We start from the raw sequence: 26,663 nt of genomic DNA, 5'->3' as shown, positions 1-26,663 counted from the left end.
TGCATGCAAGGACTTTGCAGTGATTCCTATTACCTTACAAGAGAGCAGGCAAGGGCAATACAGGAACTAAGGTACGAGTCCCCCCCCAGAGTGAAGCCATCACTCCAGTGGTGGAGATCACCCACAGTGACGAGGGGATGTGGGTTCAAGGAACCCACCCGACTGACTGTCAAAACAGATGCAAGTTTAGTAGGCTGGGGAGCCCACTGTCAGAACTAGATTATACAGGGTCAGTGGTCTCAATCAGACCTCAAGAACAACATCAATTGGTTGGAGCTCAGGGCATCTCACCTGGCTCTAAGGGCCTTCAGGTCAGTGATAGTGGTACAGCACATGTTGATCCTGACAGGCAACGTGACTGCCAAGGCTCATATCAACAGGCAGGGGGGTTCTCCCTAGCACTCATGCAAGAAGCAGAGCAATTGTGCCACTGGGCAGAGATGCACCTTCTATCGATCAGGGCGGAACACATACTGAAAGTGGAAAACATTCAGGCAGATTGGCTCAGCAGAACAATGGTCGACCACTCAGAGTGGCGCCTACACCAGGACCTGTTGAGGGAACTGTTGCACAGATTCGGGAGAGCAGTCCTGGACCTGTTTGTGATGTCAGCAAATGCACAACTCCCGAGATTCTACTTGAGATTCCCAACACAAGAAACAGAAAGAACCAATGCGCTCCAAGGAGCATGGCCAAGGGGTTTGCTCTACGCATTCCTCCCACTCCCCTTGATACCAAGGATAATCAAGAAAGTGATAGAAAAGGGGGCGGAGGTCTTAATGGTAGCACCTCACTGGCCCAGGAGGTCTTGGTACACGGAACTGGTAGATCTGTCGGTATCCAGACCATGGAGAATTAACCCAGACAAGGTAGAACTGAGTCAGGGAGCCATACATCAGCCAGAAGAATTTCAGAGTTAGCAGCATTATCCGTGAGGGAGGACCTCTGTTTAGTTCACCCAGATAGGGTGGTATTAAGATTAGACCCAACCTTTATCCCAAAGATCAATTCTACGTTCCATAGAGCACAAGAGTTAGTACTACCAGACTTCTGCCCAGAACCGGTCCATAGCCTAGAAAGGAAGTGGCACTCCTTGGATGTTAGGAGAGCTATATGCATTTATATTAAGAGAACAAGACCCATTAGAAAAACGGAAGCATTATTCGTTTCATTTAGACCGAGTTCATTGGGACAAAGAGTTTCACCATCAACCATAGGCAGATGGATCAAGACATGTATCACAAAAGCTTATGAAAGCCAATCATTGCAATTGCTGGGTAATATAACGGCACATTCAACCAGGAGTGCAGCCACATCAGCAGCATGGACAAACAGGCCTTGATTGAAGAGATCTGTAGGGCAGCAATGTGGTCATCGTCATCTCCATTCATCAGAAATTATAAACTGGATAAATTTGCATCAGCGGAAGCATCCTTTGGAAGAAGGGTGCTACAAAGAGTTCACACAGAGATGGGGGCTCGGGATAAGGAGTTGGTCCACCCTCAGGACAATTAGCTTGGGTACGTCCCACGCTTTGGATTCTCCGACCCGTACAACTGAGAAAGAGCGTTGGTCTTACCTGAAATGGATCTTCTAGTTGTACGGGAGGAGAATCCAAATCCCACCCGTAGATAGTTAGTCCCAAGCATGGAACGGCCGAGAAAGAGCACCAAGAACTCTAAGTCAATCATCAGCCTTCATCAAAAACTGGGCATACGTAGTGGAAAGGGGGCTGGACTAAACTTTGATTCCGTCTTTAAGCAAGGAAGCAGGAGACAGCCCACACTTTAGATTCTCCTCCCGTACAACTAGAAGATGTGTTTCAGGTAAGACCAATGCTCTATTTCTACTAATTATATTAAATATTTTTAATTATTGGAAATAAGCATGTTGAAACTTTTACAAAGAATTGATTTCAATGTTAATAGATTGATTAAAATTCCATTAAATAAGACAAAGTAAATATTGTGCCTTGTGTTTAGAGAGGCATTCCAACATTAGTTTCATATAAAGAGTCTCAGTTGAAATGATATTTAGGAAATTTATTTGGGAAAAACTAGAGCACCAAGAATTTCATTAGCTAAAATGCAATTTCAACTTGATGATTATAATCTCAATTTAGTTAATCAAATTCTTGTTGGTTTTAATTTAATTTAATTTAATTTAATTTTAAATTAATTTACTGGATTTGCAAAAATAATATTGACATTATATTTTGTCAGTCATAAGCGTGTGAAATTAAAATATCACCTAGGGACCTTATTGGTCAGTTATTCTGTATTTGTGTGTTGGCAAGTATTTAGCTTGACATAAAGTAGAAAAGGTATTCTTAAAGAATGTGTGCTGTTAGTGGTCATTAGGCTTTGTTGCGGCAGAGACTGGATTGACACTGAGAGGTTAGATTTTGATACTGACATTTTTATTAATTCTTTGAAGAAAATCTATAATTGTAGGTGGGAAAACCTGCATTTTTAAAGAAAACATTAACAGAAGCAGAGTAGTCACCATAAACCAAATGTTGTATAGTAATTACTTTAAGAATTTTTCTTAGCTTGAAACTGAATGTGGGCATAGTTCACAAGCAGGCTGTCACAAGTATGCTTTGACAGCCCGACATGGGTGTCTTGGCTGCTTCAGCCAATTTCAAATTCTTAGCTAGTATTAATAACTTTAGGTAATTGATTTATTTTGATACTGTAATTTACTGCTGCTTATTTGGGATAGATTTACATTTTATAAACATTGCATCTTTCAGATTATCCATAGATATTTTGATTAAAAAATAACAGAATTTTGAAAATAAGCTTACAATAATGCAAATACTTCTAGGTAGTCCATAATCCATAAAATAATCCATGAAAATATTTTCATCTTGCTAGAATTTCTTTGTAATCACCAGTTCCTTTCATTATCCATACTTCAACACAGTTCAAGCCTTTTACACAATTATTAACATGGCCTGGGATGTTGATATACAATTGTGGGTCTTCATATTTACGCCAAATCAATGAATACGTGAAACTCACACTGAAGTATTATGGGCTCAATTATATCTCCTTCATAACTTTCAGATGGATTATTGCTACCTCAAGTAAGAGTGGAACTACTGCAGAAGTTTGTGCCTCACTCCTAACATTTGTAGGACATGTACAACAATACTGGAGAAAGCAAGCACCATTTCTGAGAGGTCTAACAACTTGGGGAGGGTGTTTTGGTGTCTTATTCATTCTATCAAGTCATAACAAATCAATTAATCAATGACCAGTGTTGTTTCTATCCTATAACCAGACCTGAATCCAGAGAGAATGTTTAAGAGTTACATACCAGAAGCAGAGGTGGTATTCAGCAGGTTCTGACCAATTCTGGAGAATTGGTAGTGGAAATTTTGAGTAGTTCGGAGAACCGGCAAATACCACCTCTGACTGTCCCCGCCCCAATCTGTTCTCTGCCTCTTGAGTCCCAGCTGATCGTCTGGGTCTTCTTTTGTTGCCCTGCACAGGAGAATGGAGCTGGAAAGCAGGTTAGTGGGGTGGGGAGGGAATGGGATTTTGCAGTAACCTTCCCCTGCCATACCCATCAAGCCACGCCCACAAAACCGGTAGTAAAAAATTTCAAATCCCACCACTGACCAGAAGTAATTTGAAGTAAAATAATTTAAATTGCATGAGAATTGGTAGACCTTTCGAAGGGACCACGATTTTTAACTTGAGCCTACATAAGTGATGGAAGCTGCTTTTGGATATTCAACTTTCTAAATAGTTTACAAGTTCAGTACAGTTCTGGATTTTTTTCATTTTCTCTCCTCCTCCTCCCTGTAAATAATTTAAGAGAATCCAGTAGTGGCAATAGTCTGTGTAAAACTTTTACTGAAATAAAGCAGATAAAATTCAAGACACCAAGTTAGTTGGATCAAGAAATAACATTCAGATTCATTACATAGCTAGAATTAATTTGCCCCACCCATCCTGCAAAGTTAGTGTATAAATCATGATGTTTATAAAGAATCTATGAAACATATTTTGGAATATATTGTAATTGTGATTCCTTCACCATCTTCTACCTGATAAGCCTGAACTTTAAATTTCATAATGATGGAGCATTCTTATTTTTATAAAATGACTACGACATAAATTTTGGCATAGGTTAATTGTTGCAAATTCACTTGGTGGCATAAATATAGTCCTATGATGTAGCAATTATAGCCAGACTATGCTGCAACTATTCATCTTATTGTCAAAATGTTACCTCATAAGGTTTCTAATACTTTCTCTTCTTATGAAATCTTTATTTCTATTGTGTGCTGCTGTTAAAATGCTTAAATTCAGTGTCAGCATATTAGATGCAACTTTTTATTGCTATTGATAACTATAAATAAGTTAAGTAAATCTTCATTTTGCTGACCTCTTGAAGTAAGTGTGGTATCAGCAGATTTTGTTACTTGGACAGGTGAGAGATTTTCAAGAGTAGACTCAATTTCTTTTGTGTGTTTGATTGCCACAGTAAGATACATTACTTTCTGAGAGAGATATTTTAAAAGTAAACCTTTTGTTGATGATTTGAGCACTGTAAGACCAAGAATAATGTCAGTTTTCATTTTACTTGCTTTCTGAGTTCCTTTTGAGTAACTTTAAATTCCTTAAGCTTTGAAAGAAATCCTGTAGAATCTGCATTCTACTGTAAAGAAAAAAGATTTCCCTATATAAACCTTAAAAGCAAAACATTTTAAAAGATTTTTATAATAATGACAGAAATAGAGCCAATTTTATAATGAATGGCATAACTTTTTGATTAAAATTTAATTGTAACTAACGTGCTAATTTGGGGGGATTATAGTTCAAAATGCATTTATATATCAACTGGCTTCTTTGATACTTGTTTTTAGCTCGTATATCTACATTGTAATTCTACATTGAACACTGCATGTGTAGAACACAAAATAGAGGAGGGGTTATTTATTGTATTACTATACTGAGTATTCAAATTATCTCTGATGACCAGCATAAAATATTAAAAGCTGCCAAATGTAGAAAGTATCTTTCTACTCCTTGGAAAGTCTGTCTATTTTTTTCTGGGACTGTAGCATTTGCTTGGTGTTTGTGCTAATTGATTGTCTGGCATCTGGAGGACCTTTGTCGAGATGTCCTATGAATAGAAGACATTTTGATGGAAAAAGCAATCCCCTCACTTTGACTTTTATCATGAAATTATACTTGATGTATGAATCAAAGGGGCAGAATTAAATACCTCAAGACCTTGATGTTAATATGTCACATAGTACCAATATCTGTAGTAATTTAGTAAATATCTGAGGATTAAAAGCAAAAATTTCCTTTGCAAAATTTGAATAATTGCTCAAAGCTGCTGTGGTAGCAATGCTTCTATGATTCTGAAAACAGCAGGATAATTGTATACTATCTGAAATAGGCGAATAAGCAGCAATGTTGTAATTCTCTGGTGCTGCTCTATATATTCTAGGTAACATATATAGTCTGTGCACAATTATTAGGCAAGTTGTATTTTAGAGGGTTAGTTTTACTATTGAACAACTACAGTGCTCTTGGTCAATCAAATGTCAAACCTGAACATTTAAGAAAGTAAAAGTGAGGTTTTGGCTTTATAAGGAAAATATCTATGTGCACACAATTATTAGGCAACTATTGGTGTGCAGAATTATGCAACTAAATTAAAAATTGCCCATCTCACTCATTTATTTGTATTTGCTAAAGTGAGAATAAACAAACCACTCAAAATGTACAAATAAACATTTCTGACATTTCACACACACACAAAAATCATTGACCAATATAGCCACCCTTCTTTTCAGTAATAGTCATAAATCTTCCATTCATGGAGTCTGTCAGTTTCTTGATCTATTGACAACCAACTTTTATGCAGGGGCAATCGGGTGGGATGCTACTGGTTCGGCCTGGTTCTATAGAACCTGTAGCTGTGAAGAGCAGCTGACACCGAACCGGTTTGGTGTTTGCCCCCCCACCTGCCCGGGCTCTAGGCTGTTCTTTATTCCCTGCTTTTCCCTCCTCAGCTGCTTTGCGTAGCACAGCTGAAGTTGAAAAAGCAGGAAACAAGTGGATTTTCAAACACTGCACACCAAGCGCAGCACTTGTCAGTTGTCCAGGCAACACAGCTGATGATTTCTTGCAAACACTGCACACATGATTGTCCCCAGTTCGGAGAATCAGCAAATCGCTCCAACGGCTGGCCCCTCCCCTCCCCGCCCACTCACTCCCCTCCCCGCCCACTCACTCCTTACCTGGTATCCAAGCCATCCAACTTGCCTGGTTTGGTAAGTTGCTATTTTTCCTCCCCTCCCCCAACCATTAGCTGTTCTGCTCTGCTAGGAGATTTAGATTAGCTAGAAAGCAGGAAATCCTTGGATTTCCTGCTTTCTAGCTAATCCAAAAGCAGAGCCGAACCTTCCTTAGGACTGAAGCTTTTCAGTGCAGACTCAGGTAGCCAATTGCAGATAGATAGATCTCTAAATTAATCTGTGATTCTGTGAGCAACTCAATCTGCCTGCCTGCTTTGGGATTGCTCCTTTTTTAAAATAAAATTTCAATGTTTACATTCATGGTGTGTTGTGAGTTAATTTTGTGAGTTTGCTTGCTAACAAATTTTATGAGTTTGCTTGCAAGCAAATTTTATGTGACGGACTCAGATAGCCGATTGCAGATAGATAGATCTCTAAGTGAATCTATGATTCTGTAAGCAATTCAATCTGCCTGCCTGCTTTGCCTGCTTTTGGGTAAAAGTTGTCTTTTTGAATAAAAAAAATCAATATTTACATAAATATTTATAACATTTACATACAAATCATGCCCACCCAGTCACATGACCACCAGGCCACACCCACAGATTAGGCCACACCCACAGAACTGGTTGTTAAGAAATTTGAATCCCACCCCTGGGGCAACCACAATCTCCCAGATACTGTTCAGAGAGGTGTACTGTTTTCTTTCATCATAAATCTCCCATTTAAGAAGGGCCCACAAGTTCTCAGTAGGGTGTAGGTCAAGTGAGGAAGGCGGCCATGTCATTATTCTTTCATCATTAAGGCCTTTACTGGTTAGCCATACAGTGGAGTACTTTGATGCATGCGATGGAGCATTGTCCTGCATAAATCACGGTCGTCTTGAAAGATGCAGACATTTTCCTGTACCGCTGCTTGTAGAAAGTGTCTTCTAAAAACTTGCAGTAGGTTGGGAATTGATTTTGAATCAATCTTCCATCTTCAACCCCAAAAGGTCCCACTAGTTCATCTTTAATAATACCAACCAATTCCAGTATCCCACCTCCACCTTTCTGGCATCTGAGTTGAAGTGGAGCTCTGCCTGTTACTGATCTAGCTATGGGCCCATCCATCTGGTCTGTCAAGAGTCACTCTCATACATCAATCTATAAAGCCTTTGAAAAATCTGTCTTCAGATATTTCTTGGCCCAGTCTTGCCATTTCAACCTATGCGTCTTGTTTAGTGATGGTTGGGTTTCAGCCTTCCTTACATTGGCCATGTCTCTAAGCACTGAACATCTTGTACTTCTGGGTACTTCAGGTAGGTTGCCATTCTGGAATATGAAGCAGCTGAAGATAATGGATTCCTGGTAGCTTCACGTTTGATTCTTCTCAAATCTTTGGCAATTAATATGCATCTTTTTTTCTCAACACATTTCTTGTAATCCTGTGTGATGACCCAGAGTGTAACACAAACGTAACAAAATCCAAAACATAAATAAATGTCTTTTAATGCCTCCAACTTGGACCCACTGTTCAATAATTCTCAGTTGGAGATAAAACTTATTCAAAAATAGTCTTTAAAAGAAAGCAATACAGTCCGAACTTAATGAGCAGATAGAGATGAAATAAAAAACCCAAACAAACTACAATGAAGGAAATTCCACAACGGACCAGGAGATAAAAAGGCACAATCTGTTGGAAGGACGCTAACCAAGATAACTTAAGCCCAAAATAAAACACACTTTGCTTTCTGGCAAGGCTGTGTTTTAACCATCTCTCTTATATACTATTCTCCCCAGCTGCAACCAATGAGGGGGATCATGGCCGTTTCCTTTCTCGTAAGCCAAATTATTTCCTCCTCTGTTCCTCCCTGCATGTCCTAGGATGAAGAGGGGATGGGCCTGGTTTTTCCTCTGACCCCAACCGGCCTCTGCCCTTCCCCAGCCTCCTCCACAACCTCCAGAGCCACACCTCTACTCCCTGTCGGCTGTTCCTCTTCTCCCTCAGAGTCTGACTTTAACAAGGGCATGATACCCTGTTGACTATTTGCAACAAAACATTTGATGGTACTGTGATCACGCCCCAATATCTTAGCAATTTCAAGAATGTTGTGTCTCTCTGAAAGACTTTTTACAATTTTTGACTTTTCAGAATCAGTTAAGTCTCTTTTTTGTTCTATTTTGCCTGAAGAAAAGAAGCTGCTGAATTATATTATGCACACCTTGATATAGGCTGTTGATCTCCTTAGGCCACACCTTCCCTCATTACACAAAAACATATAACCTGATATGCTTATATCCACTAAGCATTCAAGTTTATACAATTTGGATGTGGAAAATATGCATAAAAATGATATGGTCAAAATACTTGCCTAATAATTGTGCACACAGTGTAGAGATACAGAAAACACTGTCTTTTGGCTAGAATATCATTGCGAGTGTACAGCTCTAAGATGGGTATTTATGTTTTATTTTAAATTTAAACAAGTCTCTTTCCCACTCCTGTTCCTCAAACAAAAGACATACTTTGAGACAGAAATCTGGTATTTATTGAGGAATGAATTCCATTAAACACAGTGAACTTTAGGGTTAATTTATTAACTTTTTCCACATAATTTCTTTCTCTTATATATGATTTTCAGGAGCCTGTGACTGATGAAGAAACAACAGATGAATCTGAGGTAAGATTATTTTGAAGGGCCTTTATTTTTACACATTGCAAAAATACTTTCGCACATTGTAGTTTCATTAAATGTACAGTCTTTATTAATACGTATGTATACATGCCTTTATTTTTCCCCATTCCTGATTTTTCTGCTTCATTGTAGATATGAAAGTTTTTTTTAAAATTTACAAACTATTGATTATAGTTTTATGGCAAGTGTTGGCAAGGAATTTCTTAAGCTTCAGTTAAAAAACGAGTTCTGTGCTGCTACGCAAGTGATAATAAATATGGATGAAGTTTTTCTGCTGAAAGAATATATCTTAACTACTCATGAGGAATTGAAACCTATAAGCTGTTGTTTTTGTTTTGCATATATAAAATGAGATTGATACAAATAAAAATTGGTATTTATTATGATGCTCTAATTTGTTTCATTCATTTTGGCAAATTGGGCCTTTGAATCATATGATTGTCCACAATGCACACATTGTCTTATTTTTAAAAAAATGTATTTAAATTGAATGAAAATTGTTTCTGAAATGACTTTGGGATCTTTATAACCACGCATTTGTACAACAAGCTATTTACAAAATTACAATTCACTGTCACATGTTACTAGTAAAGATTGGTGAAACTTGAATTATATGAATGTGTGTTGTGTTACATTAGAAGATAATGATAGTGGATCAGCTATAGTCTTATTTCCAACCTTTATTTTGTAGGCAAGGTTGTTAAAAAGAAAGTAGGCTTGCCCTTGACAAAACGGATGATCTGGAACTTTTCAGTTAGGTTTCAGGCCACATTATGGCTCTGAGATGGCATTGATCATGCTTGTGGATTATCTTTAATCAGTTCAGGGCAGGAGCAATTTACAGAAGTGACTTGTGACCTTTCTTGTTGACTTCCCTGTTCACTTTGCCTATGGAAAACCACCAGCAAAGATCAGAAATGGTGAACATTTGATTGGGGGGACACTTTGGCAAATGAAATTTCAAGTATCAGTCATAATTCCTGCATTCAGCACCTTTGTAACTTCAAACTGTCACTGAATCAGTTGTTGTAACTTGAAGACTACCTGAAACTGCCAAAAACTTATTTGCTGTTTTGATTTGGGGTTCTTATTATGCCAAAGGGACATGATCCAGTCCTTTAAATACATGATTTCTGTTTGTTTCTATAAGTGTCTTAAAGTTTACTCCATTAAAATCATTTTTGGAATTCGTCTTGGTTTGAGTCCATTTTTTTCAATCCACAGGCCTACTGGTTAACCAAGACTATTAATACAAAGATATACAAAAATTGTAAAACAAATAAAATAGCAATAGCACTTAGTGTCTTATATACCACTTCACAGTGCTATACAGCCCTCTCTAATCAGTTTGCAGTGTCAACATATTGCCCCCAACAATCTGGGTCCTCATTTTACTGCCTTTAGAAGGATGGAAGGCTGAGTCAACCTTGAGCTGGTGAAACTCGAACTGCCAGAAATCAGCAGAAGTAACCTGTCGTACTGCACTCTAACCACAGTGCCACCATGGCTCTTACATCATAATGATTAGAATTTATAGGAATATTTTACTCTTCTATAAATAGATCTTGGCCATACATCACAAATTTTATATGTATGTATGTGTATGTGTGTGCGTGCGCGCACGCGCCCTTGAGCACACGCGCACACACGCACACACATACACACACACACACATATGCTGTCTTATAATGGTGATATTCAAAAAATTTTACTACCGGTTCTGTGGGTGTAGCTTGGTTGGCGTGGCAGGGGAAAGATATAGTAAAATCAGAGGTGGTATTTTCCAGTTCTCCGAACTACTTAAAATTTCTGCTACCAGTTCTCCAGAATTGGTCAGAACCTGCTGAACACCACCTCTGCTGTCTTGTTCCAGAATTATTCAGTATATAGTTTTTTATCTGTGAGATTCCTGTTTTTAGACAAGTAAGCCTATACACGTTCCTGAACAAGCCCCACTACTGTCATCAGGAATATTTCAAGTAATATTGTATAGCAAAAGAGTCGTAGAATTACTACTGTCTATTTCTAGAGCATAATAAATCTTTTTATATAAATGTATAATTAATATATATATATAAATAATTTAAAAGTGCAAGATCAGTATGTATAACAAAATGCATATCACTACTGCATGTGTAATACTTGTAAGTTATTTTTAGATCTTGATTTTTTCTGTGAAGCAAACCTTTTTATAGAGACAGCTTTCTATCAACCCAATTGTAATACATCCTTTTCTTAAATGGTTGCAGTGTTCCTGCTTTTCAATTTATTTTTGTAACTCTATATGTGATTTGAAATGTTATAGACTCTTGTTTTAATCTAGCCCATAGACTAATTTCATTCCTCCTTGAAATTATAAGGAACAAATATTAAATAGTATTTCAATACTAAGGCAAAAAAAATGTTGCTTTAGCTTGAAAAGAGATGTCAAACTAATCTCCAAAGCAGGGGTCACCAAACTTTTGGACCTCAGGGACCACCAAACTCATACTTTCTCCTATATGCTGCTTCAAGAGTCCAGGGTAGGTTAGACTCCTCCCTATTACATCATAGAGCTGAGTCTGCCATATAAAAGTCCAGCCTCTAGCCAGATCCCCCAGCTTTGACTCAGCTGCTAGTCAAAACGAGCTTCGTGTTTTGGGAGCAGAGTTAAGGATCATAGCTAGCAATTAGCTGAAAAAGGTTGCAGGTTTGATCTCGAGCCTCTGATAAACAGCTGCTCCATGGCTAAAAGTTTCGCTCCTGGGTTTCTCTCTTTGCTCGGGGCTCTTAGAGCCTATAGGGCGACAAAGGCCCTCCAACAATTTCATCAAGGTTGCAGGTTTGATCTCAAGCTTCTGACACACAGCTGCTCTGATTCTAAAAGTTTCGCTCCTGGGTTTCTCTCTTCTCTAGGGGCTCTTAGAGCCTATAGAATGACAAAGGCCCTCCAACAATTTATCCTCATGCAGGTGGCCATTTTATTACCACAGCACAAAACATGAGGCTGGTGGCCATTTTAATTATCCAGAAGCATCATTTTGTCCTATCCTGTGGCAATATTTCTGAGAGAACTATCCCAGTGAGATCAGGGGACACATATTGACGGTTACTTCCAGCACCTCTTGTGTACACCTGGTTTAATCATGGATGCCTCCAAGCAGACAGAAGCCTCTGGATTTGAGGCACATAACCCGCCCTGGCCCAGAAGGAAAAAAAAAAGGAAGAGGCAGTGTGGCCAATCAGCTCAAAGGGAAGCAGTAACAAAAATCAGGGCCAAAGCCTTCGCTCAAAAGAATATTTCCCAAGCGGAACTAAAGGCTGAAAAAAGGAGACGTGCTGCACTCAAGAGGCGGTTTGCTAAAACTCAACCAAATGAGGGAACGTTTGCAGAGGCTTCCCTTCCAATGGAAGCACAAATTGTGGGGCCCAGGGAAGAGAGACTCCACTCTTCTTCTTTCTCCTATACCTAAACCTGGTCTCTTGTGGTAACATAGGTGGAAGGGGGTCCCCAAGACCTTAGCAAATCAGGACTTCATTTTCTTCAGGCCCCTACAATTCTACCTGCCAACCAGCCCGCTCAGGGTAGCATTAGACATAGCCCCAAAGCTACCTTCACCCCCACTGCTGCTGGCCTAGGTCCTGGAGAAGTCCACTCAGGCAGTGGTTCCTCTGACATTCTCAGTTGTATGGGTCGGAGAATCCAAAACGTGGGCTGTCTCCTGCTTCCTTGCTTAAAGATGGAGTCAATCAAAGTTTAGTCCAGCCTCCTTTCCACTGTGCATGCCCAGGTTTTGATCCCATCTTCATGCCAAGGAGACACAAGGAGAGAGTGCTTAGAAAGAAAGATAGAAACTATAGTAATAATGCTTTGGATTCTTCAAGAATTGGGACAGACCAGTCATTTTCCCCATGATGGGGGAATGAGAAGAGATTTTATAATGCGGAACTAGTGGACCTAATTCCAGTTCCCACGACAGACAACCCAATGGCAGCCTCCATGTCTGCTACAGTGCTGGCTAACAAGCTGAGGATGGTCTAAAAGGGGAGGATAAGAAAACGGAACAGACCCTACAAAAGCTACACCAGGCCGTGGCATGGTCGATAAAGGCATCCTTTTTCAGCAGAGCAGTCCTGAGATGGCTTGAGCAGATGCAGGAAAGGATACTACCTGGTGATCTTCGATTGCAACAGGATTTGAACAAAATAACTGCTGCAACAGAGTTCATAGCAGATGCCACACTTAATGGGGTCAAGTATGCAACCAAGGCCATAGCAGCTTCAGTATCCTTGTTTGGCTCCATCACTGGTAGGTGGATCTGAAACATAAATGGAAACTGGCATCCGCTCCAGTTAAAGGGGACAAACTTTTCAGGGATGCCATTGAGCCATTATTGATAGAAACCAAGGACAAGAGGAAGGTCTTACCAAGGAAATTTGGTCAGGCAGATAGGTGATCTTCACCATATACATGGCAACAGCCCTTTCCTATCTCAGGGGGCTGGCTTCAGTCACTCCCAGGACCCACAGAGACAGTATACACAGACCCCTACGAGACATCCAGATAGGTCAGGATTTAGAGATAGGAGTGGACAACGGTTCAAGGGAAGACGCCCTTTCAGGAGTTCGACCAGCAGGGCATTCCGGTATACTAAGTGACGGCTGGAACAACCAATTTTGGATCTCAAATTACTAAACAGGCACATAGTGTACAGGAGATTCAAGATGTAATCCCTGCGAGCTATACTAGGGAGCATCCGGGAGGGGGATGTCCTGACTTCAGTAGACCTCACAGATGCTTACCTAAACACACCTATTACCAAGAGGCACCGAAAGTTTCTGCGGTTTTGTTATGCAGGGAGACACTACCAATACAGAGCTCTACCATTCAGCCTGTTCTCGGCACTGAGGACATTCACCAAGTACTGGCAATAGTAGCAGCCTTTCTCAGGACAAACCCCATATGGGTAAAATGCTAGTTGGACAACATATTAATACAGTTGACATCGACACTTAAGAGCAAAATGTGATCTAGAAATTACAATACAAACATTAGAAGAGCATGGCTTTTCGGTGAATTTCGAAAAGAGCCACTTAGAACCGACAGGGCATTTACAACACTTAGGAGCTGTAATAGGTCATCAATAAATCAAGTGAGCACAGCCGTGGGAGTGACACTGGACTTGCTGTCACAAATATTCGGGAAGATGATATCATGCATCTCGATAGTACCTTGGGCCAGACTGCATGCAAGGACCTTGCAGTGGTTCCTATTACCTTACCATAGAGCAGGCAAGGGCAATACAGGAACCAAGGTACGAGTTCAAGGAACCTATCTGACTGACAATCACAACAGATGCAAGTTTAGTAGGCTGGGGGGGGGCATTGTCAGAACCAGATTACACACGGTCAGTGGTCTCATTCAGACCTCAAGAACCACATCAACTGGTTAGAGCCCAGGACATCTCACCTGGCTCTAAGGGCCTTCAGGTCAGTGATAGTGGGACAGCACATGCTGATCCTGACAGACAACATGACTGCCAAGGCTCATATCAACAGGCAGGGGGGTTCTCCCTAGCACTCATGCAAGAAGCAGAGCGATTGGGCCACTGAGCGGAGACATACCTCCTATCTATCAGGGCAGAACACATATCAGGAGTGGGAAAGATTCAGGCAGATTGGCTCAGATTGATTCAGGCAGATTGCCTCAGCAGAACAATGGGCGACCACTCAGAGTAGCGCCTATACTCGTACCTTGTTCAGGGAACTGTCGCACAGATTCGGGACAGCAGTCCTGGACCTGTTTACAACCCCAACAAGTGCACAACTCCCGAGATTCTACTCAAGATTCCGAACACAGGGAGCGGAAGGAACCAATGCGCTCCAAGGAGCATGGCCAAGGGGATTGCTCTATGCATTTCCCCCACTTCTGTTGGTACCAAGTGTAATCAAGAGAGTGATTGAAGAGGGGGTGGAAGGTGAGGCAAACCTTTTATTATGGCAGACTCAGCTCATGTCATAAGAAGGCGGAGTTATACCCAATGCTGGACTCTATCGCAGCGTGTCTAGAAAGGGCGTTCACTGGTAAGTTTACCAACACCCCTTCTCTAGATTCCACATTGCTGCCTACTGCACCTTCTTTTTCAGCCGCTGCTAGACATTCCTCTTGGAATTCAATTAGTTTCCTCCTCTTTCCCTCCAAAATATTCTGCATGAAATAGGTCTGCTTTCTCAGTTGAATTTATTCTGTGTCTTTGTTCTTGCCATGTAAACATGAGACCTTCTGGTATCAGCCATATGTAGTTAACACCTTTCTTAAGTAATATTTTAGTCAGGAATTGATATTCTCTTCTCATCTCTCTCACTCTTCTTGATACTTGTTTCAGAACCACAATTTCCTTGTCTTTGTATTTCAGTATTTTTTCCCTTGTAATTGGTAGTATTTGCGTTTTAATTGCTTTCTTAGTAAATCTTATATAGACTTCTCTTGGTAGTTTATTTCTCATTGCATACCTTGTAAAAACTCAAAACACCTCATCTATTCCATCCATCATTTTCTGTTTGGTTATCTCCAATGCTTCTGCCAGAATTTCTATTTCTGCCAATTTTTTTCCCTTCTATATTTTGAAATCTAAGATAAAATTCTGATTTGTCAATCTCACATCCCAATGTTCCACTCTTGTTTCTTTCAATCATCTGAAATGTTACCTCCTTGTCATTCTCTTGTTCCTTTTCCTGCTGCAACATCATCTGTATTGATCGTTGCCCTCCAGATGGTGAAGAAGAGGAAGTCGATATTGAAGAGCCAGTAGCCGTTAGCTTTCTACTCATTTCCAAACAATACAAAATCTTCAGGTTCTTCTATACCTTAATCCACTTATATGGAAGGCAAATGTAATCCCAAATAACAGTGAAGAACTCTTCAGGCTCTTGTATACCTTAATCCAATTAGTTCCAGTTGTTTAAAAAAGAAAAAAAAAATTACAGGTCAATCACAATAAAAAGTAAATATAAATGTCTTCAGGTTCTTCTATACCTTAATCCAATTAAGTAGAGTGGGATAAACCAAATATTACAATTAACGATCTCCAGCAAAAAAAAGAGAGAAAAATATATGTCTGTCTATGCGTAAAAATAATATTTCCAAAGAAAAGGAAAAAAGAAATGCACCTTCTTTAAGAAAAAAAACCCACATGCTTCTCCCCCAAAAGGCCACAGTCCAGCTAAAAATAACTAAATGAGGGGGAAAGTAGAGTGGTAACACCAAAAAGAAAAGAAAAAACAAGCTTTCTGTCAAAGAGAAAACACCGCCACTATATAATATCCAAGACTCTTGTTGAATTCCAAACAAAATTTGCAGTTCTTTTTCAAAGGTCAATGCAATCTTCTTTCTTTCAACTCCAAGCTTTCCTTCAACTCCTGACTCCAGCCACTGATAATATACCAGAGGAGCACCTTTATAAACAATCTTCCATGTTCATCCCTCTATCATATCAATAAACAGGCTCAGAGTCCTTGAAATGTAACACCAGCGCTTATTTTTCTCAAAGTTATCAAACACTCAAACAGGAAAAAGAAAACAATGTTTCCAAGCCTCTGGGTGGAAGTGTTACTTATTATCCTCTATTTTCACTTCCCTCCTTATATTCAAAACAAAAGAAAAAAAAAAGAAATTGAGAAGTACAAATAAAACTATATAATAAGGCATTGAAAAAGAAAAAGGAAGAAAGTCTTACACACCCACACCCACACCCACCCACCCACCCCCACCCCCACACACAAATTATTCAGTAATTTTATAAAGAAAGAAAAAAAAGACCAGTCCAGTTTAAAATTAAAAGGCATTTGTAAAAAATCCAGCAATAAAAAGGATTAAAAAAACACTAAGTTTGATTTAGGCTTAAGCTCGCCGCTTAACCTCTTCTGTCTTCAATTTTAACTTTTCTTACAGTCATTTAGGGTGTTCTCTTAAATAATAATGATTAGAAATTATCTCACCAAACTGACACACTTTCTCTCCAACTTTCTTTTGTTGCGGAGCTGTCCAGCTTCAGCAGCTTCAATGGCTGCCTTTCTGCTGCTGGAAAAAAGGGCTTCTCCTGAATGTACAAGGGACTTTGCAATGTTCCTGGGAGCAGCAGGATATGCCCTTCTCTATCACCGTCTCTACAGGACGGTTTAGGTCCAAAAGGACCATCCAGCAGCAGAGATATAGACGGAGATCTTGAAGCTTCAAGACCACACGTCGTACCGCTGCAATGCCAGCCCTGCCCTCCCATCAACCAACAGAATTTATGATGCTACTTGGAGAGCATTTGGAACCTGGTGTTCCAAGAAACAAATAGATCCAACCACAGTGTTAGTTACTCAAGTGCTCGATTTTCTCCAGGAAGGCCTCGAGAAGAGTTTAACCCCTAACACCTTACAGAAGCAGGTAGCAGTGATAGCAGCAGTGTTGGGTTGCGGGACCTTGGAGTCCCTCTCATGACATCCCCTAATCCGCTCGTTCATCAGGGAGCAACCAATCTAAAGCCAGTGATACATAGGTACCAGTGATACATTAGGTACCCTACTTGGGATTTGACAAGGGTGCGAAGTGCACTCATGACTTTGAACCGCTGTGGCAGTAGGATTACCCTCAGTCACCCTTAAGGTAACCTTCCTAATAGCCTAACAGCCAGAAGAATGCCAGAGTTGGCAGCGTGAGAGAGGACCTCTGTATAGTCTACCCAAACAGGGTAATATTAAGATTAGACCCGACCTTTATCCCAAAGATCAATTCTATGTTCCATAGAGCACAGGAATTAGTACTACTAGACTTCTGCCCGGAACCGGTCCATAGCCTAGAAAGGAAATGGCACTCCTTGGACGTAAGGAGAGCTATGCGCATTTATATTAAGAGAACAAGGCCCATTAGAAAAACGGAGGCATTGTTTGTTTCATTTAGTCCGAGCTCATTGGGACAAAGGGTTTCACCATCAACCATAGGCAGATGGATCAGGACATGTATAACAAAAACTTATGAAAGCCAAACACTGCAGTTGCTGGATACATTCAACCAGGAGTGCAGCCACATCAGCAGCATGGAACACACAGGCCTCGATTGAAGAGATCTGTAGGGCAGCAATGTGGTCATCGCCATCTCCATTCATCAGAAATTATAAACTGGATACATTTGCATCAGCTGAAACATCCTGCCATGCCCCTGGTGGAGACTGACTTTGAGAAAGAGGAGGAACAGCCAGTGGAGTGGGAGTGTGGCTCCAGAGGTGGTGGAGGAGGCTGGGGAAGGGCAGAGGCCGGCTGAGCAGTCAGAGGAGGATCCAGGCCCATCCCCTCTCCATCCTAGATCCCGCAAGGAGGAGAGGATCAGGGAAAAGCGAGGTCTACTCAGGAGGAGATTACCATGATCCTCCTTGTGGCTTGCAGCTGGGAGCTATGTATATAAGTTTGTAACTACGTAGTCAGAATTGCTGGAGTCAAAGTTTAGTTTAATGTTTTCTTTGAAAGAGGTTTACCTTTGCTGGCATTCTTCCCATGGACTCTCCTCAATTACTTTCCTGGAGTTTATGATTAGTTATCTTGGCTTGCTTTGGAACTCTCATCAATGCGATTTGTTTGGTTTTCTTTTTGCCTCATTACTTACTTTTGTGACTTTAAACTGTGCCTAATAAAACAGTGAAATTAAGTTGAAGGCATTACCGGACTTTAATATATGTTTTGGGTTTTGGGTTATTTTGAGAGACTACGGGTCATCACATTTTGACTCCTGCCACCCCTTCAACTTATTTTTGTTTTTTGTGGGGTGACCATGCATCAGCTCAGAGCAGAGATTGCCCAGTTAACCCAGCAAGTCGCTCTTTTGACTGCACAGGTGGCACAAATGCAAGCTCCGCAGCCACGCCGAAAATCCCCAGTGGCAGTGCCAGATAAATTTGATGGTTCGCTGGCCCAATTTCCAGCATTTTTTGGGCAGTGCCAGCTTTACATGAGCCTTCGGCTTGAGGACTTTCCCACTGATCAGGATAAGGTCAGGTTTTTCATTAGTTTGTTGTCAGGCTCTGCAGCACATTGGGCGACGCCTCTGCTGACCCAGCCCACCAGATGTTGGACAATTATGCTGAGTTTTGCCATCAGTTTCAGGCCATGTTTGAGGAACCTGTTCAAAGCCAAACAGCAAATAGACGTTTGAAAGAGTTGAAGCAGGGGCGTGGCTCACTCATGGATTATACTGCTAGTTTTCAGGTGGTTGCTCAGGATGTACAATGGAATGAGGCAGCACTATTAGACCAGTTTCAGGAGGGTTTCTTGTTGGAGCTACTGGATGAGTTGGCACCTTTGGTGGAATTGCCTTTGGAGGAACCCATGCCACCCTTAAGTAGAAAAGAATAGATGTCGTGATGGTTTATGCCTCTATTGTGGCAATTGAGGCCATTTTGAGGCCAAGTGTACTGTTAAGACATCCACAGCAGCGATACCTGCGGTGGCGGGAAACAAGCATCGCTTGGCCTATGAGGGTCTGTAGGTCGGGATGTAAAGTTCATATGCCCGCCATCATTACCAACCTTGCCACCCTTGCCACCTTTGACATCTTCGACATCTCCACTGCAGTCGCTATTGGTGAAACATCTTGTGCTGCCAGCAAGTGTGTTCGTGCCTGGTGTGGGAGTGGTGGAGATTCCAGCTTTGATTGACTCAGGGGCCACAGCCAATTTCATGCATGCTCATTTTGTTAAGCAGTGGTTCATTCCTCAGCAACAGGTATTCCCACCAGTAATGGTGGAGACGATAGATGGTCGGCCCCTTCGTTCAGGACCTGTGGTTGCTGCAACCAAACCCCTTTGCATGCGTATTCGGCAGCATGGAGGAGGAAACTGTTTTACGTTGCCACAGTGCCTCATTTTCCGGTGGGTTTGGAGTGGTTACAGGCCCATGATCCACATGTTGTCTGGTCATCTGGAGCTGTGCAGTTCCTTGATAGGAAGTGTGCCAACCATTGCTTGCACTCCTGTGCAGGGAGTGTAGCTACGCCCGTAGACCTGGATCTACTGGTGGAGTTGGTGGACTTTGCTGATGTGTTTGGGGAGAAGGAGGTGGATCAGTTGCCTCTGCATCGGGTGTATGACTGTCCAATCGAGTTGTTGCCCAATGCAAACTTGCCGGTGGGTCGGATATATTCCCTGTCAGAACAGGAGTTGGCCACGTTGTGGGATTTTATTGACAAAAACCTCCAGAAAGGAAGTTATCCAGCCTTCTACCTCCCCATTGGCTGCACTGATGCTTTTTGTGAAAAAGAAATTGGGGGAGCTACGTTTGTGTTGTAATTACTGCAAGTTGAATGCAATCACAGAGGAATCAGTACCCGCTTCCCCTCATCCCTGAACTGATTGAGCAGCTTCATCAAGCTAAGATCTTTACGAAGTTGGACTTGCATGGGGCCTACAATCTGGTTCGCATTCGTGCAGGGGACGAGTGAAAAACAGCTTTTCAGACCAGGTACAGGCATTTTGAGTATACCGTGATGCCTTTTGGATTCACCATTGCCCCAGCTATGTTCATGCATTTCATGCATGATGTTTTCCCTGATTTGTTGGATCAATTCGTGGTCATTTATTTAGATGACATTTTGATTTACTCAGACTCCCTGCAGGAACATTGGCAGCATGTGCAGCTGGTGCTGCAATGTTTGTGTGATAACCACCTGTTTGCTAAACATGTGTCAGTTTGCACAAACCATGATTGACTTCTTGGGACATCATATTTCACCTGCTGGGGTGGAAATGGACCCGGAAAAAATTCAATCGTTGCAGGAGTGGGAACCTGCACAGAGTGTTAAGGATGTGCAATGACTGTTGGGGTTTGTGAACTACTACCACACATTTATTCCCTGCTTTGCTGCCTTGACTGCTCCCTTTTCTAATCTGCTCAAGAAGGTGGAGAAGTTCCATTGGGGTGCTGAGGAGCAGGCAGCTTTCGAGGCATTGAAAGTTGCCTTTGCTTCCGAGCCTATCCTCAAACACCCTGATTTAGGTCAGCCATTTGTGGTGGAAACAGATGCTTCCGATGTGGATGTTGGTGCGGTGCTCCTCCAGTCCTATGCTCCAGCAGGCACCTTGTTGCTGTGCGCTTATTATTCCCGGAAGTTGTCGGCTCCAGAGCACAACTATACGATTTGGGACAAGGAGCTATTGGCAGTTAAGGTCGCTTTTGAGACATGGCGGCACCACCTGGAGGGGGCTCATCTCCAAATCGAGGTTTGGACGGATCATCACAATTTGGAACACCTATGTACAGCTTGGACATTGAACCAGCGTCAAGTGAGATGGTCCTTATTCTTTGCTCAATTTGATTTCTGGATGGCCTATGTTCCGAGTGGAGGGAATCAATGCGCCAACACCCTATCTCGGAAGCCCGAGTATACCCAAAGGGAGGATAAAATCTTGCCCTGGACGGTGATTCCGTTGGAGCGGTTTGCGGCCACTGAGGAACCTGTGGACCTTCGAGTGAGGATTCAGGAGGCACAGTGGCAGGACCCATTTGTGGCAGGTCGACGTCAAGAATTGGATGAGAATTGGAGACAAGAGATTCCTTGGGCATATATTGGGGACCTGTTGCGGTTCTGTGATTGCATTTATGTGTCTGGAGGTCCTCTTTGTGGCCTTATCCTACATCAATGTCATGATAGTCCGGCGGCAGGACACTTTGGAGTGTTCAAAACGCTGCACCTCACCTCTAGGACATTTTGGTGCCCGAGACTTAAACATGATGCGTCGGGATATGTGGTGTCCTGTGAGATCTGTCACCAAACCAAGTATGCTCCTGGTGCACCCCCTGGTCTTTTGCAGCCCTTGCCTACGCCAGAACGACCATGGGGAGCAGTTTGCTTGGATTTCATCGTTGAGTTACCATCATCAAATGGTGCCACAACCATTTTGGTGGTGGTGGATATGTTGACTAAAATGGCCCACTTTATTCCGTGTGCAGGTCTTCCATCGTCCAAGATAATGGCTCAATTGTTTATCTCCCATGTTTTCTGGTTGCATAGGTTACTAGATCGCATGGTATCAGATCGGGGGTTACAATTTACAGCATGCTTTTGGCAGATCCTACTTGCGAAACTGCAGGTTCAGGCATGTCTGTCATCTGCTCATCACCCTGAAATTGATGGGGGGACAGAGAGAGTGAATGCTATTTTGGAGCAGTACCTCCACTGTTTCGGCAATAATCAACAAGACAATTGGGTGGAAGTGCTGCTGGTGGCAGAATTTGCTTATAACAATGCTCAACATGCATCCACCCATGTGTCCCCTTTCTTTGCTAACTATGGGTTTCATCCATGATTTTTCCCTTTAGCCCCGTCTGAATCCCCAGTTCCAGCAGTGGATACGTTTTTGCAGGAGTTAAAAGCTGTGCACCACATGGTCTGTGATCAACTAGAGAGAGCCAAGGAAGACTATCAAAAGTTTGCAGACTGACATCGTCGCAATGTTCCTCCTTTAGCTGTCGGCGATCGAGTTTGGCTCTCTACTCGATATTTACCAATGACACGACTATCGAAAAAGCTTGGTCACCGTTCATTGGGACCTTTATCCTGTGGCTTATCGTCTCTCCCTGCCACGGACCATGTGTATCCATCCTGTTTTCCATTGTTCCCTGTTAGTCCCTGCCTTGGCTGACAGTTTGCATAGATCAGCTCCATTACTGCCGGCCCCAGTAGCCCCTCTGGGAGAGGAGAAGTACAAAATGGATAGCATCCAAGATTCACGCCAGTTGCGAGGCCTATTTCAGTATTTGGTGGCATGGAAAGGTTATGGACCAGAGGACTTCACCTGGGTCGATGCCACTGATGTTCATGCTCCTCGTTTGGTCCAGGACTTTCATGCTCGGTTTCCTCAACGTCTTCGTCTGCCTGATCCCAGGGGAGGGGGCCCTGCGGGGGGATAGTGTCATGCCCTTGATGGAGACTGACTCTGAGGAAGAGGAGGAACAGCCAACAGGGAGTGGGAGTCTGGCCCCAGAGGTGGTGGAGGAGGGTGGGAAAGGGCAGAGGCCGGCTGAGCAGTCAGAGGAGGATGCAGGCCCATCCCCTATCCATCCTAGGTCCCGCAAGGAGGAGAGGATCAGGGAAAAGCGAGGTCTACTCAGGAGGAGATTACCATGATCCTCCTTGTGGTTTGTAGCTGGGAGCTATGTATATAAGTTTGTAACTACGTAGTCAGAATTGCTGGAGTCAAAGTTTAGTTTAATGTTTTCTTTGAAAGAGGTTTATCTTTGCTGGCGTTCTTCCCATGGACTCTCCTCAATTATTTTCCTGGAGTTTATGATTAGTTATCTTGGCTTGCTTTGGAACTCTTGTCAATGCGATTTGTTTGGTTTTCTTTTTGCCTCATTACTTACTTTTGTGACTTTAAACTGTGCCTAATAAAACAGTGAAATTAAGTTGAAGGCATTACCGGATTTTAATATATGTTTTGGGTTTGGGGTTATTTTGAGAGACTACGGGTCATCACACTTCCTTTGGAAGAAGGGTACTATAAAGAATTTACACGGAGATGGCGGCTTGGGATAAGGAGTTGGCCCACCCTCAGGACAATTAGCTTGGATACATCCCATGCTTTGGATTCTCCGATCGGTACAACTGAGAAAGAGCATTGGTCCTACCTGAAATGAATCTTCTAGTTGTACGGGAGGAGAATCCAAATCCCACCTTTAGTCCGAGCACGGAATGGTCAAGAAAGAGCACCAAGAACTCTCCAAGTCAATCATCCGCCTTCATCAGAAACTGGGCATGCACAGTGGGACGAGGGCTGGACTAAACTTTGATTGACTCTATCTTTAAGTAAGGAAGACAGCCCGTGCTTTGGATTCTCCTCCCGTACAACTAGAAGATGTGTTTCAGGTAAAACCAACGCTCCTTTCCCTAGTAGTCTTTTCTGCCATTCAGTGAGGATTAGCACAGGGCTTCCAACAGCTCTTTTGCCCTCGGAGGGGTGAACAAGACTGGTTCCCCAATCCCTCTTTAGGGGCCCCTCCTAGACACAGGGAATAGCCTAGACGTCAGGAGGTTGATAGGCCCTCTTCTCAATCTGATTGGGGGGATTATGGGGAAAGGGATTATTCACTCCCCTCAGAGCATAGCCACTCCTCCAGGGCAGAGGAGGAAGAGGATGAGATCAGAGATCCATATGTGTCTGAGGCAGAAAGTTTCCTCCAGGACTAGCTCGCCTCAATGGCGGTCTTTATGCCAGCCTTATTTAAACCCTTATTACAGAAGGCCTTGGTCACTGCCCAGTTGACCCCAGAGGAAGTGGCACCTGAACCTCAGAGGGATTCTTCAACCCAAGGGGATACTCTTTTCTCTAAACCTGTGGTCCACACAGAGGTTCTTCCTTCTCCTCTGTTATTTTTGGACCTTGTTAAAGAACTGTGTGCCACCCCTGCTGCTTGGCCTAGACCTTCATCACATGATCGGCATTTCTACAATGTAGGACAGCCTTGGCCTCTACCCTTGTGGTCCCCTCAGTGGATGCTCCAGTAGTAGCTTCCTTCTCCTCGTCTGGCACCCCCACCAAACCAGTCAAGCCTGAGGACAAAATATCAGAGGAAACGCTCAAACATAACCATCAGGCCTCAGCTTGGGTTGTCCAAGTATCGACAGCAGCATCATTTTTTAAACCAGAGCCTCACTCTGCTGGCTGCATCAGGTATAGGAGCGCCTTCCTCTGCCTAATTTTAAATCTCACTAAGATCTAAATAAAATTATCGCAGCGGCTGAATTTATGGTGGATGCTACTCTGAGTTCAGCAAAATTTGCCTCCAGAGCCATGGTCTCCTTGATCACAGCTAGACGACTACTTTGGTTCCGGAACTGGCAATCTGAATCACGCCACATGTGGAAGCTGACATCAGCTCCTTATGCGGGTGAGAAATTCTTTGGTGAGGCCCTGGATCCATATTTGATCAAGAATAGGGATAAGAGGAAGGTCCTCTCCTCGGTGGGGAAGAGGGTGGATTACTGCCCAACCCCTTATTTCCGTCCCTCATCTTTCTGGGCTGAACCTTCCCCTCTCTTCTCCCATCATCAGAGGGCTTCCCTCAACGCCAGGAGCAGTGCCCTGAGGCAATTAACCAACAATAGCATCAATATACGGTTAGACGGCCCTTTCAAGGAGGAGAGGGCCATGCCTTCTGACGCTCCAAATAAATGCCTGTTCCCTCCTCCCATCGGAGGTCATCTGGCCTTCTTTATCACCAGATGGGAAGAGTCTAGATTGGATGCCTGGGTCCTCAATACAATCAGATCGAGTCTGCAACTAGAATTTATTTCACCTCCAGAGCATTTTGTGACCTGCCCTGTATCACGGGATGGTGCCAAAATGGCCCTAATGGAATTGGCCATCCAGCTTCTTGTCGATATTAGGGCCATTCAACCAGTTCCTTTGCACCAGCAAGGGTGAGGGTTTTATTCCAGTTTTTTTCGTGGTTCCAAAGGCACCTGGGGGGTGGCATGCCATCCTAGATCTGAAGTTTTTAAACAGATTCATCCCACACAGGCGTTTCAAAATGCAGACCTTGCATTCCATCCTAGAGAGCATTCAGGAGGATGACTTCCTCTCTTCCATAGACCTTACGGAGGCCTATCTCCACATTCCTATCTGGCATCATCACTACCAGTTGCTTCATTTTTCTTATCAGTACAGGTATTTCCAGTACCAGGCCCTTCCTTTCGGGCTGTCGTCTCCCAGAGTTTTCACCAAAGTACTGGCGGCATTGCTGGCTACCCTTCGGGCAGTTCCTGTCAGACTTCAGTGTTACCTGGACGACCTCTTAATCCAGTCCACATCACATCAATCTGCCCTACAATCTCCCCTTGGCTCATCTTTCCAGACTGCTGGGAAGGATGATCTCTTGCATTGGTATTGTCCGTGGGCAAGACTGCACTCACTGACTCTTCAGTGGTTCCCGCTTCCCTTTCAATGAGCAGGCATCAGCAACTCTTACTCCAGGGTGCAGATCCTCCCACAGGTTCTGCGCTTGTTCTGCTGGTGGCAGTCTCCTGCGCTTTTGAGGGAGTATCCGTTCAAAGAGCCGGACAGATTGCTGATTTCAACAGATGTTAGCCTCCAGGGATGGGGGGCCATGCTGGATGGTGAAAATCTATGAAAACAAATATATATATGTGTGTGTTGTGACTGGGAGGTTTGAGCCTGCTGTGCGCTTTGAGTCTGATGTGTCAGAAGACACAGGTTCGAGTGATGAGGAGAGTTTGGCATTGGAATTTGAACCTGCTTTAATGAGAGATGCAGACGTGAGCCAGGAGGATGAGGAAGTGTCAGAATCACCTTCCTCTCCAGAACCTTTCACATCCATTATGCCTCAGGTGTCAGCAGCTGATCCACAGAACATGCCTGAGTGATGATCAAAATGACAAATGTTGGGTTGATGCAAGAACACAACATTAAAACGGCATTCTGCACAAACAGAAAAATATCCACCATCCTAAGAAACCCCAAAGACAAAATCGAATTAGAAAACCAAGGAGTATACGAAATCCCTTGCACTGCCTGCCCCACTACATACATTGGACAAACTAACAGAAGAATAAGTGCATGCATTGAAGAACATAAGAACTCAATTAAAAAAGAAGAACTGACCTCTTCCCTGGTCGAACACCTCAAACCCTCAGGACATGAGATTGACTTTAAAAATACCAGAACTATCGCCAAAACCGAACACTTC

At 42.6% G+C, this 26,663-nt stretch overlaps 1 protein-coding gene and 1 long non-coding RNA gene across 2 annotated transcripts in view; one reads left to right on the top strand and one right to left on the bottom strand.

Annotated features, from left to right (window-relative positions):
* VPS41 (VPS41 subunit of HOPS complex) overlaps positions 1–26,663 on the top strand; it is a 197,998-nt gene that overhangs the window by 5,335 nt on the left and 166,000 nt on the right. Inside the window, exon 2 of the mRNA XM_026702255.2 lies at positions 8,892–8,930. Within this exon, the coding sequence (XP_026558040.2) occupies positions 8,892–8,930 (39 nt within the window). The remainder of the gene's footprint in view (positions 1–8,891; positions 8,931–26,663) is intronic.
* Positions 1–26,663, bottom strand: part of LOC148124067 (uncharacterized) — a 718,603-nt gene that overhangs the window by 637,817 nt on the left and 54,123 nt on the right. The window lies entirely within an intron of this gene.

The sequence above is a fragment of the Pseudonaja textilis genome, chromosome Z (assembly GCF_049901715.1).
Source record: "Pseudonaja textilis isolate UNSWEBS1 chromosome Z, rPseTex1.2, whole genome shotgun sequence".
In the NCBI taxonomy this organism is placed as follows: Eukaryota; Metazoa; Chordata; class Lepidosauria; order Squamata; family Elapidae; genus Pseudonaja; species Pseudonaja textilis.
The sequence above is the reverse complement of the archived record's forward strand: the minus strand, read 5'-3'. Positions and strand labels throughout refer to the sequence as shown.